Here is a 14,018-nt window from a genome sequence, read left to right on the forward strand (position 1 = left end):
GGTTGGGTTTCTCCATTCCTTAATGTATAAGACCTTCTATATTTAGTACTCCTACAACAACGATGCATTGAGACTTGAATTTTAAATAAATATTATTGAATGATGAGTATGAAGAAATTGTCATATAGTTTAATAAATTGCTCAAGATTAGAGCATTGAAATTATGATATAGACTATTTCAACATTAATCGAGTATCCGTAGTTGTCAAATTATACATATTTATTAAATAAAAAATTTATGAGATGATGAAGTGTAGCTAAATTAATACTAGTAATATTTTTTCCTCTATCATGTCATCTAACTAATTATTTCTGTTTATTCATTTCCAGAAAAAAATGAACATAAAAAGTCTAAGCGGAAAAAGGAAAATACGGTAAGTATAGGAAAGCCGCCAATATTCACCGTATAATTTGCCTTTGCTTTATGTTTTTGTGTAGCTTATTTTTGACCGCCATTCATCGCGGTCGCGGGCTTTAACAAAATCATAATTGCTTCTTTTGCTTTCTTGCGCACTCATAAATCTAGGGTTCTTGCTGCATTATACTGCAAGATTCAATCTTTATTACTCAAGTCGCCATTAACAGCAATTCCAATTGCACCACATTCTGATTATTTACTTAATTCAGATTTATTTGCCGGTTTCGTCGCATATATATTTGAATTGAGTAATGCTTGTGTTTTTGCAGCAGTGAGTGTGCTTCTTTCCACGCTTGATTTTTTTGTTTTTAATTTAGTTATTTGGTGATATTTTGGTGAGTTTTGAATGAGGGGTAAGATTTTGCCATGTGCTGAGAAATGAGGGCTGGAGTGACTGAGAAATGGGGTGTGCTTTCGGCAAAGAAATTTCTGAGTCTGGTTCACCCGGAGGGAATGGTGTAGTGGAGAAGAGGAGAGACAAGTTGTCAGTGACAGCTGAGAGTGGGGAGAAAGTAGTAGATAGTTCGGTGAGTAAACCAAACGGTGGTGAAGCTCAGAATGGTGGGGTTAAGAAGGAGGATTTGAAAGATGGGATTGTGAGGCAATCGAGAAATGAAAAGAGGAGGTCGAGACCGAATCCTAGGTTAAGTAATCCCCCGAATAATGTTCATGGCGAGCAAGTGGCTGCTGGATGGCCTTCTTGGCTTGTGGCAGTTGCTGGTGAGGCTCTCAGTGGGTGGATCCCCCGTCGAGCTGATACATTCGAGAAGCTCGATAAGGCAAGCTGATTTTCAGTTCTAGTCATATTTCAGTATGTTTATCGACTTTACTAGAATGTTTTTTGCAATGTTGTTTTGTGAATTGTGATTGTGTGTGTTTCTGTTGTTTAGATTGGACAAGGTACGTATAGTAACGTGTATAAAGCTAGAGATGCTCTAACAGGAAACATTGTTGCGTTGAAGAAGGTTAGATTCGATAATTTAGAGCCAGAGAGCATAAGGTTTATGGCTAGGGAGATTTTAATCCTACGCCGCTTGGATCATCCAAATGTCATCAAATTGCAAGGTTTGGTGACCTCAAGGATGTCATGTAGTTTGTATCTAGTGTTCGATTACATGCCACATGACTTGGCTGGCCTTTCATCGAGTCCCAGCATTAAGTTTACAGAGCCTCAGGTAGGATTCGGCTGTGATGTGATTTGGTATTCTGTTTCCGAGCTAGATTTTGAATATTTTTGTGTAAATTGATACTGTAGGTGAAATGCTTTGTGCATCAGCTATTGTCTGGCCTTGAACACTGCCACAGTCGCTATGTTTTGCACCGTGATATTAAAGGCTCCAATCTTCTAATTGATGATGAAGGAGTTCTGAAGATTGCTGATTTCGGACTGGCTTCTTCTTTTGATCCCAGCAAGAAGCAGCATATGACAAGCCGTGTGGTTACTCTGTGGTATAGAGCACCCGAGCTGCTTCTTGGTGCCACGGACTATGGCGTGGGAATTGACTTGTGGAGCGCTGGGTGCATTTTAGCCGAGCTATTTGCTGGGAAGCCCATTATGACGGGGCGGACAGAGGTAATGCTGCAGCCATTAGAATTTAGGCTCCTCACAGTGTGTATACATTCTATCTAAGTGATGATTGTTGATTTACCTAATTCTTGTGCTCAGGTGGAACAACTTCACAGGATTTTCAAGTTATGTGGTTCTCCGTCTGATGAGTATTGGAAAAGGTCGAAGCTACCGCATGCAACCATATTCAAACCCCAGCAAGCATACAAAAGGCGCATTGCAGAGACATTTAAGGATTTCCCTCAGTCGTCACTGCCTTTGATTGAGACCCTACTTTCGATTGATCCAGCTGAGCGTCAAACTGCCACAGCTTCTTTAAGGAGTGACGTGAGCTCTCTCTCTCTTTCTCCCACACCCGCTCACTCTCATCAAGTATGCCTAGATAAACACGATAAAAAAGAATAAAATCTGCAAAAACTATGCAAACCGCTCGATTGATTTCCCTTTATGATTTCTTGTGTCCATATCTTTGATCTCTAATTTGCCTCATGCGCGAATCTGTCTGTGGTTCTGTCCGACATACCCTTTTCTATGCTGCCCAAGCTAATATGCTTTTAATGTTTTTTTTGCAGTTCTTCACTACAAAACCTTATGCATGTGATCCTTCAAGCCTTCCAAAATACCCACCAAGTAAGGAGATGGATGCTAAGCGTCGGGATGAAGAAGCTAGGAGGTCTGGTGTTATAGGTGTCCAATGTCTTTTAGTAATTGTTTACCTGTCATGTATATAAATAAGCTCTGGTTTGCATTAATTTGGAGTGACATGTAACTTATTTAATGCTAAGCTGATGCAGCTACAAAATTGCAGGTTGAGAGCTGCCGGTAAGGCAAATGCAGATGGTTTGAAGAAACCACGGACACGTGAGCGATCAATGCGGAAAATGCGTGCCCCTGAAGCCAATGCAGAGCTGCAAGCCAACCTTGATGTACGTCTCCTAAGATTCATCTTTCAAAAACCTCTTTATCTGCTTACAATCTGTGACCTTAACCTTGATAATCAGCATAAGAACCTTTTTTCCATGTTCAAGAATGGGCGCACTTCGCCTATATATGAACAGAATGCAGTTTCTTCACCCTTTTGTTAGTATGGTTCTTAGTGGACTACAATTGTTCTTCGCCATTCTTGTTAGCTTATCTGCTTGGCTGATATGGGAATGGATCTGAAAGTGATTTAGATGGTAGGTTGATTGCCCGAAAAGCAATTTTTACACGACTTCTAAAGTGTTGCTATACAACAACAATTGACTTTGTTAATTACAACATCCCAATTCTTTCAGCAATAAAATTATAAAACTACATCGGGGTTTTTTCTTTTTTTGTTCTAGAATAGAACTTAGATTCCGTGTTTGTAGTGAACTTTTTTTTTTGTTCCGGGTTTAGGAGAGACCCTTTTAATGAAACGCATGACGGAGATGCGTCTTTTATAGAGACGCGTGAGGGACATAAGTCGTTAAATTTTTATTTTTTTTTCTTTATTTTTTTTGAAAGACGCATAAGCGTCATGCGTCACAGGCAAAGACGCATAAGCGTCATGCGTCTTTCAAAAAAAATAAAGAAAAAAAATAAAAAATTTAACGACTTATGTCCCTCATTCGTCTCTATAAAAGACGCATCTCCGTCATGCGTTTCATTAAAAGGAGACGCATGAGGGTCATGCGTCTCTCCCAAAGGCGGAATAAAAAAAAAATCTAGTACACTCGAGGAATGTTATCTGTGGTCTAGAACAAAAAAAGAAAAAAACCCAACTACATCGTGTTAATGCTGACAATTTTGGGATTTTATAAGTCATGCAAAAGTTGGAAATTCGGTTAAATATTGTCTTATTTCCAAAACAGTAACCCTTAAATAATGGATAGTTGGATACTAGTCATTCTCACTAATGAATATTATTGATAGGAGAGATCACATAGAGTGTTTGTGACTATTTTCAAATTTCATTCCGCATGATGCATTCATTTCTAAATTGGAGCAACTTTGTTCACTCTGTTAAACAGAGGCGGCGTCTGATCAACCACGCCAATGCAAAGAGCAAAAGCGAGAAATTTCCTCCTCCACACCAGGATGGAGGACTTGGCTATACTATGGACTCATCACATCTTATCGACCCAGCCTTTGATCCTCCTGATGTCCCATTCAGTTCCATGAACTTCTCATATGCCAAAGAGCCCATGCAGACGTGGTCAGGCCCGTTGGCTGACCCTGCTGGTGTTGGGGCTTCAAGAAGGAAGTCAAAGCAGTCAAAAAAGAGTTCTGCACTGAACTAGGGAGAATCGACCGTCATATACTTGCTCCTAACCCATCAACTCGGAGGCAAATTGCAAGGGACAATACAAACTCGTTTCCTGGTACGTTGCCTCTATTTGCAACTCCTTGCCTCAGGCCGGATAATCTGCAATTCTTGGAGAGAAAATTTGTCCACATATTTTGTTTCTATATATTTTTGGGATCATGAGAAATATTTTTAGTTTTTGTATATGCTGAAAAGTTTTCGCCTTCCATTGGGAGAGATGTCTTGATCTGTGAGATATTTAGTTTCAATATCAATATCAATATCAATATCAATATATGCTGTATGCACAGTTTACTTTGATCTTACTTGTTTTCTTGGCTTATTTTTAAATAATGCCGCATCAAACTGTCTCCGGCGCTCCATAGTTGCATGGTTTAATTTAAACACATTAGTATGTGATTTCAATATCATGATTCAGATGTGTGATCATGTTAACTTTTTGAAAAAAGAATTTTCTTTGAACATATAATGCTTGTCTCTTACAATATGTTATAGTGGATTAGGGTTTCTGGTACGGTACACTACATGTTGGCGTCGATTTTGAGAAGCTCGGCAAACGTTCCCCACAGGAGGTGGGAAATTAGGGTTTTGAATAATAAAATTTAGGGTTTGTAGGAGAACATGGATGCGATTTAACTAAATTCATTCTTAAAAAGTAATGGAGACCCTACGCGGTTCGACTCTCTAAATACGGGTTTGGGAAAGAACCGACAAAGAAAACCCAACCCGGAGCTTATGATATGCTCGACTCTGAACAGGACAAGAAGTAATAAGTACTGGATATAAACACTAGTATATCCTAATCTACATAGGACTCGGATCCTTCATATATAATCTTTGAGGTATGTGGCCTTCGTACTTTGCGTTGGGACGTGAGCTGTGGCTTGGGAGTTAGGTAGGCGAGCTCGGGCGTGGCATGCGTCATCGAGATGTAACTTTATTTATGTATAGAGAGTATAATTTTAGATGACAAGGCAAACAATCACGGAAACACCTCAATTATAGACCTCACTCCTAAAGTAGGAGTGATTTTATAATTTTTGAAGCCAGCAGCAGCAAAGAGCTTAGCCCATTCTTTCTCAGTTCTTTCTTTTCCAGTAAAATTAGCCATAATAACCGCATCCATGAGCAGTTGAGTTTCAGTTGCCTCATGAGCTTGCTTCTCCTCATCCACAACCATATCCACAATAATCACCTTTTTACCATTAATTTTGCTGTGACCTATTGCTTCTTTGCATTTTCTCAGTAGTTTGATGCAATCTTCGTCGCCCCAATCGTGTATTATCCACTGTCAATGACAAAGTTGCGTTCCCATAAGTAAAGATTTCGAATAAAATTAGAGATGTCGTTATACCAAAAGACTAGTCTACCAGAAACTCACTCGATACCTTGAGGAAAACTGCACCAGCAGGAGGAATGAAGTCAAACATGTCTCCACTGACAAACCTCACATTCTCAGAGCTTTACATGCTACCAACGACATGTGGTTGGTCAAGAACGATGCATTTTAACCTGGAAAATGCCCCGGCCAACGCCTTGGACACCTCCCCTGTGCCACCTGCGACATCCACCATTGTCTTGAACCCCTCAAAAACATGCTTGCATTCTTGAATAAGTATGCTGCTCACGAAGCGTGCATCTGCAGCCATGGCTTCATTAAACCCTTGATTCCATTTCTCCTCTTTGGCTGCGAACTCCCATTGATCCATCCGATTTTTGGTGAATAACGCAGTGGGACATTGGTCATGGAACCATTCACTCATATGATGGTACGCGTCAATCCAGGCCGGTTTGGTGGCGAGAAGGGCAAAAGGAGCGAGGCTCAGCGGATCATCTCCTATCAAGAGACGTGAAGCCATGGTGAGAGAATAAGCTTCTTCTGGCTCCTCTTGGTCGGAGATGTTCACCTTGTCGAAGAACTTGGAGTGGACTAGAATTCGCATGAGGCGATAGAGGGCACTGGATTTTGCTGTGTTGATGCAGAGGGCGTCGGCCAGCTGAGAAAGCGTCATAGGCTTGCCGTGTTTGTGGATAACATCGGGTATCCGTTGCTGAAGCGCAGATCTTAGTGACAAGCTGTTTATGTAGTTGTACATGTGGTTCCAAACATGAGTTTGAGCATCAAGAAGATCTTGGGAGTGTGATGCCATTCTTTCTTGATTTAATCTTTGATTTGGTTCATTTTTGGTATAATTGGTATTGTCCTATTTATAGGTAAGATAGAATGAATTTAAAAAGATTTCTAGTAAATAATCATAGCTTGTTTTAGGGTATGGACATTTATAGTGATCTAAAAAACTTACCATATTTGAGTGAGTAAAGAGATGGGTGGAAATGAACGCCACCCTATGAAAAAGATGCTGAGCTTTTAATAAACTCGGTTAAAAGTTTTGCAGAAGTGATGAAACATTTGCATCATTCTAAAAATTGGCTGTGCTAATTTGTGGATGAATGTTTATTTCTTCAGGGCACCCGCAATGGGGCGCCCGATGGCATGCCCTATGGCGTCCATCGTCCTCGGGCGCGGACAATGCCCCCATTGTGGGTGCCCGCCATCGTCCATCCCCTTCGTCCGCGGCCGATCCATAGGGCGCACCCTATGTCGCGGATGATGGCCTATCATCCGCGCCATTGTGGGATCGGCGGACGATGACGTGGACGATAGGCCATCGTCCGCGCCATCGGGCGCCCCATTGCGGGATCGGTGGACGATGGTCGCGGACGATGGCACGCGTTTTCGATTTTTTGTATAAATACCCTTACCCTACCTTCATTTCTAACGTTTCATTTCACGATTTCACTCTCGAAACTCGAATTTTTATTATTTCTACGAAATGGATTCAAGTCCCAAGAGTCCGATGTTTGGGGAGGCTCGTTGGCCGGGTACAAAACCGGATGAATATCGACCGTTCGACGACAACACGCAGTACGATCCCGAATTCAGCACGGAATCGTACGGTTTGGATGACATGGAGCCGTCTCCAAACCGACCCGTCGCCCCCTCCCGCCGCCGCTGAGGCCGCCATCGCGGCCGCCCCTTCCGCCCCCGCCAAAAAGAAGCGGGCCCGGCACCGCGCGCAGAAGTTGCCACCTCCAGGAAATTGTGAAGAGTACGCCCCCGGCCGTACGAACTACCAGCCGGATGAATCCCTCATATTGGCGAGGTGTTGGGTAGACATATCGGAGGACCCGATATTCGCGAACAATCAGAGGCAGCAGGCGTACTGGGAGCGCATCGCCGAGCTCTACAATGCGGCGAAGCCGCCGAGCGCGTACAAGCGGCAACGGTAGCAGCTACGCAAGCACTGGGACCAGTTGAAGAAGCAAATCAACCTGTTCTCGTCGGAGTACGAGAAGTGCGCGAGGGCCCAGGGGAGCGGCGAGAGCTTGAGCGACGTGCGCTCCAAAGCGCTGTTGTCGTGCCAGTCCCTGTACGGCGAGTTCAGGCACGAGGCCATCTGGGCGCTCTTGAGGGACAAGCAGAAGTTCCAAGGCGGGATTCTGCACACCGGGGCGTCAAAGAGGACGAAGAACACCGAAGCTGGTGGTTATACGAGCGGTGAAAGCGGAACTCGCCCGGTGGACCTCAACCGACCGTACGAGGACATTGAGAGTTCCGGCACACCGATGTCCTCCCTGCGTCCCGTAGGTGTCAAGGCTGCGAAGGCCAAGGGGAAGGCGGTGGCGACATCATCCTCGACCGCCGCCGACCCATCGCCGATCGAGGTCCCGCTCCCGACCCCGCACCCGTCGACCGCCACGTACGAGAAGTTGGCAACAGCCTCGATGGCGAGGACGTTGTTGCAGACGCACAAAATGCTCAAGAAGTGTACGGACCCCGCTGAAGCCAAATATCTCCGGGGGTTGATCGATGAGCTGCGCCGGAAGTTGGGAATTGCGTAGATTTTAGCCAACTCAAAACGTGTAACTTTTGTTTAATGAATGCAATCTTCGCCGGTTTTTAGTTAATCGTTATGTTTTTAATTTAGTTTGCATTACATTTTTTAAAACATTTACATTAATTAACAAAACAATAATATAACATTTAAATTAATAACATATAGGGCGCGCCTTAGGGCGCCCCATTGCAGCCTCATATCCCCATTCTAATGGCCTCATATCCAAAAGGATGTCACGATCCATTTTATATCATAAGGCGGTGGAATTTGTAGATAACATTTGATGTCTTCCTAATTAAGTAAATGATGGGCACCATTGTCCAACAGTGATCAATAGCAGGAGGAGACTAGTGAAATTCTTTCTCTAACCAGCAATTGTTGACTTTTTTTAACTATATTTAGCTGTAAATAGGCTTTATTGGAGTTACATAAAAAAATTAGAATAGAAAGTGAATACTAAAAATGAGCTAAATCTACGAAGAATGAGAAATGGGTTGCTATTTCGGTGATGATATCTATCGGAGCTAGTCGACCTTTGTGAAGTCATTTTTGTGCTCACTCGACCTCAAATGTGTTCTTTTTGCGCGTAAACGAGATGTTGCAATCAAATATCCGTGTAACTTGCATTTTTCATTTTAGGCAGTAAATTTGAGATTGATTTTTTAGTATAATTAAATTATAATTTTAAGTGTAATGAGACATAACTTAATAAAGGGGCTCTTAATTTAATCTAACATACTCCTCCCATCTCCAAAGAATATGCACTTTAGGTTTGACATGAGTTTTAATGTAAAATTGGTAAAGTAAGAGAGATGTGAAGAGAAAAAATAATTAAAGTATTATTAGTAGAAAATGGGTCTCAACTAATTAGAGTGAAAAGATTTTCCAAAATTAGAAAGTGCATATTCTTGTGGGACGGACTAAAAAGGAAATATTGCAGATTCTTGTGGGACGGAGGGAGTATGTAAGTAGTTTGAGACGAGTGAGTGAAATAGTGCATACTTTAACTTAAACTAAAAATAATGTAAGTAGTTTGAGACGAGCTGAAATGGAATAGTGCAAGGAACATGAGACCGATGAAGTATATCGAAAGAACATTAAGAGTTCTGCAAGCACGTTTGACCATTGTCAAATGTCTGGGGAAGTGCTTGCCAGCGTCATGTATGCGTGCATTATAATTAATACTCCGCCACTACAACCAACACACCAAGGTGTGATGCCACATTTTTGCGAATAGGTGTGATGTCACATTTTCGCGAATACCTAGTCAGACATATATGTGATAACTTAGATTATTCATTTTGTCACAGCTAATAAAATGTAGTTATAGTATTTGAAACTTTTTTCTTAATAAAAATTTAATTTTAGAATTTTACTGAATTTCATATTTTAATTAAATTGCGAAAAAGAATAAAAATCAAAAGATGAGTACTATAAGGCCTATGAATCGTTAAGTAAAGAGATGACGGATTGTGAATAATATTATAAAGTAATTTAAAAAAGTATTGTGAGACTATAATAGGAGTACTAGTTGTTGTAGATGACAGGAGTAAAAATTGTTTAGTCTTGACATACCAAGTGCAATATAATATGGTACGTCTAACTAATAATGTTGGATTCGAATAAGGGTTATATAGTAGGAGTAGAAACTAATTAGTGTGAATATAAATAGATTCTTTATTTTTTAATATGGAAACTTCTCCCAAAATTTCCTGGTCATCCGTATACAAATATAGTAACATACACTCTTATTAATTTGGGATCTTATGGCATTGATACCTTTATTTTTCTTATTATATACTATCTGCACGAAAAATAAATGTGGCCATAACTTGAAAGATTACATATATCAATTAAATTAATTTTCATAATTTAAAAAAATGGATCTAATTATCTTCACACCCAATACTTTCCATGGGTACTCATTTTTACAATTCCCCTATTTTTGATCATCCGATCTTCCCATCAAGGCATGCATTCATTTCGATTCTTCCATGATTGAGCCACTGGTTATGCTATTTCTCCATCACTGCCTTCTGATTTTATTCAAATTTTGGAGCCTTCTGGGGAGTAGAAAAAAGAATGCTTCACATTAACAAACCCCAATTTCCCCTAAAAATCCAATCTTTCAACAAACCAAGAAAATGTCCATTTGCACACCCTTCAACTGCAATGGTCTCAATCTCAATTCATCAACCAGTTCCAGGTACCAACAATCCCATGCTTTCATTTATCTGAATCTTGCAAAGGTAATCGAAAAAGATCCCAACTTGTCACAGCTTCAGCTGCTCCTGCAATTGAATCTCCCAAATCGTCATTCAGAAGCAAAAACCCAAAAGATATCAATATTTTGGTTGAAGGTTCCACCGGTTACATTGGAAATTTTGTGGTGAAAGAGTTAGTGAGAAGAGGGTTTAATGTCATAGCTGTTGTTAGAGAGAGAAGTGGCATAAAGGGAAAAAACAGCAAGGATGAGACACTGGGGATGTTGAGTGGTGCAAATGCCTGCTTCTCTGATGTGACAAAGTTCGAATTTTTGGAGGAAAGCATTGAGAATCTTGGAATTTCAATTGATGTTGTTGTGTCTTGCTTAGCTAGCAGGAGTGGTGGAGTCAAAGATTCTTGGTTGATTGATTATGAGGCAACTAAGGATAGTCTTGTTGTTGGTAGGAAATTTGGGGCTGCACATTTTGTGCTGCTGTCTGCAATCTGCGTGCAGAAGCCCCTCCTCGTATTCCAGCGTGCTAAGCTGAAATTCGAGGCGGAGCTGATAAATGAGGCGGAGAAAGATGAGGATTTCAGTTATAGCATAGTTAGGCCTACTGCATTTTTCAAGAGCTTAGCAGGGCAGGTTGAGCTGGTTAAAGATGGGAAGCCTTATGTCATGTTTGGAGACGGGAGGCTATGCGCGTGCAAGCCTATTAGTGAGCCGGATTTGGCATCCTTCATCGCAGACTGTGTGTTGAGTGAGGAGCTGGTGAATAAGGTTCTACCTATTGGTGGACCGGGGAAGGCAGTGACCCCGTTGGAGCAAGGGGAGATGCTGTTTAGGCTTGCGGGTAAAGAGCCAAAGTTCTTGAAAGTGCCTATACAGATAATGGATTATGCAATTGGAGTTCTTGATTTCCTTGTCAAGATCTTCCCCTCGTTGGAGGATGCAGCGGAGTTTGGCAAGATTGGGAGATACTATGCTGCTGAGAGTATGCTGATTTGGGATCCTGAGACGGGCAAGTATGATGCTGATAGCACGCCTAGTTATGGCAACGACACGTTGGAGGGATTCTTTAAGAGGGTGCTAGAACAGGGAATGGCTGGCCAAGAATTAGGAGAGCAAACAATCTTCTGATTGAAATTCTTTCCAGATTTTGCTTGCTATGTACCTACTATGTGACTATATTCTTGCTTGATATGAGAAATTCATGCCTTCTATCTGAAATGTGATTAGTTGCAACAAAATGTGAATAATACCTAGTTATTGTGTTTGAATGCTGGTTATTGTTGAGAATTTCTGCTGTAAATGATGACAAACTAGGTGCACAGATAGTCACAAAAAATTCTATTGAAATTCTCTCTCACGGCAATCTTAACAGCACGAACGAAGCAAATACATGACGATGAATACTAGTTGTGCAAACTACAGAAAGAAACACATCTACATATCAACATATGCACACAACAAGAGAATTAACAAGCATGATTCTGATTCATATCTGACTTAATGTGAGTGGTTGTGTCTTGGAATTTTCTTGGACAGAGAGCGGACGGACAGCAAGATGAGCAGTGCCAGCACGACGGATCCAAACAAGGAGACGGCAATTGAACCCCCAATGTGCTTGCAGAATTCACCATACAGATTGCAGATCTTGTTCCACCGGACATACTTGTTGCCCTTCAAACCTATGTAAGCAACTCCGCCTGCTGCTCCCGTTGCTGCAGCCATGATTCCGAGCAATAGCTTCATCATGCACATTGTTAGAATCCATATATAACATTTTCTAGTTGAATTTTTATCATCTGCTTAATTTTTTTCTTTATAATTATGATCAGTGTTTTTAGAGCTTACGACGTCGAAAATGATGAAGTGAGAGATGAGTCTTGTATGGATGCCTGGTTTGCGTAGAGCCAAGAGGGAGATGAGGGTTGTTATGAGACCATACAAGCCTGCAACTGAAAGTGCTGCTACAAAGAATCTGCATAATCAAAATCATAAATCTCTATTTTTAGATTTCTATTTTTTTGCATATAAATTACTAAATCTTAAAAGACTTAAGATATGGGTATAATTGTCACTTGATGTGGTGACAATAATAATATGAACGGATTATTATAATTGTAATTATTGCAATACTAAAGATTCCAAACCAGTTTATCTCTTGTGGGGCAGATTAGCCCACTGATTCGAATATAAAAGTATGCCACTTTTGTAGTAACTTTTTTAAAGAAAAGTGATCAATTTAATCAGTGAGTAATTTCGGTGTTACTAGTAGCAATAGTCTTATACTCCTATTTCAATTTCTAAGGCCAATTTAGAAGCTTAGTATACATATTAATATAATATATTTTGCTTAATTTGGTGAAGAAAAGAGACCTTTTGTATATGAAATTCTTCTAGATTTTTATGATTTAATAGGGGTATATATTTCAGGCATAGGTTGGTCGCAGGTAAGCAATGAAAAAGATTAGGATATAATACGACCTATTGTTAGTCAAACAAACAGGTACGAATTTGTCAAACATTTACTTTAATAGGAAGAAAGAAAAGCTATTAATTAAATTTGACGTTTTCATTAAGCAGTTACATTAGAAGGTAGCAACAAAGACAGATCACAATCAGACATATTAATTGATTTTATTAACTAACAGTTAAGTTGTTCATTTAACTAGTACCAAGGGAAATGACCATAACATATATTGTCGTATCAAAATATCGGTATGAATAAAAACCATATACTTACTTTATCAAAATTTTCAGTACATTTTTTTTAGTATTCAGGGTATATACACGTTATACTGTACCGAAATTGAAATAGTATCACAAATGTGAAATACTTACACGAAAGCTGGTGAATGGTTGAACTTGGCAGATTGTCTAACGAGTCCGAAGGGTGGAACGGGACTTTGGCCAACGACTTGTGTTTCTTTGCTTGTGACCATTACCAAAACAGCCACTAAACCTGATGCAAACACCAAGAATCTCAGCACCACATCCGCCACCGGAAAGCTCTCTTTCTCCACCGCGGGTGGTGGCCCCGCCTCCATCTTTTCAGGCTCCGTAGCTATGGATGATGCCATGTATATGTATAATTGTGTGTTTTTCCAAAGTTGGAGTTTGATAATGAGTAAGATTTCATGATTATGGCCACATAAATAGAGTTTTGAGACTCTATGTTCAATCTTTCGAAAAGACCATTATACCCTTGAGACTTTAAGGAAACATTTATAAAGTCAGTGTGAGCTAATTATGGAGTAAACAATACAAATAAAAGTTTTTTGATTGGACATCAATATATATATATATATATGAAAATGATCAATACAAAACTTAATCTCAATACAAAATCCAGACCATGAGATTTGACAATCCAATGGTCAATAATTAAACAAAAACACGGGGGTCATTGTAAAGCAGTTTTAGGTCATATTATAAACTTTGGATTTGAGGTCATGTTAAGATCATTTCATGTCATCCTTACTATAATGACGTAAAAATAAGCTTACAATGACCTAAAAATGACTTTTGTATGCTTGGTTCTGCATTTTTGTATTAAGAATGCTTTTGCATTGATCAAAATATATATATATATATATATATATAGGGGCCAATTATAAAAATATTTATACAGT

At 40.1% G+C, this 14,018-nt stretch overlaps 3 protein-coding genes and 1 pseudogene across 3 annotated transcripts; 2 read left to right on the plus strand and 2 right to left on the minus strand.

Annotated features, from left to right (window-relative positions):
• Nucleotides 1-325: 325 nt before the first annotated feature.
• Nucleotides 326-4,580, plus strand: LOC121799616 (probable serine/threonine-protein kinase At1g54610). The gene is made up of 7 exons (XM_042199031.1): nucleotides 326-1,197; nucleotides 1,309-1,593; nucleotides 1,674-1,991; nucleotides 2,085-2,312; nucleotides 2,558-2,658; nucleotides 2,794-2,911; nucleotides 3,980-4,580. The coding sequence occupies exons 1-7, from the start codon at nucleotides 820-822 to the stop codon at nucleotides 4,247-4,249; spliced, it is 1,698 nt and encodes a 565-aa protein (XP_042054965.1). The 5' UTR covers nucleotides 326-819; the 3' UTR covers nucleotides 4,250-4,580.
• Nucleotides 4,581-5,257: 677 nt separating this feature from the next.
• On the minus strand, nucleotides 5,258-6,425 carry LOC121800520 (annotated as a pseudogene).
• A 3,656-nt stretch (nucleotides 6,426-10,081) lies between these two features.
• Nucleotides 10,082-11,660, plus strand: LOC121799775 (divinyl chlorophyllide a 8-vinyl-reductase, chloroplastic-like). Its single transcript, XM_042199241.1, has 2 exons — nucleotides 10,082-10,380; nucleotides 10,454-11,660. Exons 1-2 carry the CDS (start codon nucleotides 10,257-10,259, stop codon nucleotides 11,518-11,520), a joined length of 1,191 nt encoding a protein of 396 aa, XP_042055175.1. The 5' UTR covers nucleotides 10,082-10,256; the 3' UTR covers nucleotides 11,521-11,660.
• Nucleotides 11,661-11,707: 47 nt separating this feature from the next.
• Nucleotides 11,708-13,511, minus strand: LOC121799776 (CASP-like protein 1). The gene is made up of 3 exons (XM_042199242.1): nucleotides 13,228-13,511; nucleotides 12,238-12,364; nucleotides 11,708-12,129 (listed from the first exon to the last, which is right to left on the minus strand). Exons 1-3 carry the CDS (start codon nucleotides 13,464-13,466, stop codon nucleotides 11,890-11,892), a joined length of 606 nt encoding a protein of 201 aa, XP_042055176.1. The 5' UTR covers nucleotides 13,467-13,511; the 3' UTR covers nucleotides 11,708-11,889.
• Nucleotides 13,512-14,018: the final 507 nt, after the last annotated feature.

The sequence above is a fragment of the Salvia splendens genome, chromosome 4 (assembly GCF_004379255.2).
Source record: "Salvia splendens isolate huo1 chromosome 4, SspV2, whole genome shotgun sequence".
In the NCBI taxonomy this organism is placed as follows: Eukaryota; Viridiplantae; Streptophyta; class Magnoliopsida; order Lamiales; family Lamiaceae; genus Salvia; species Salvia splendens.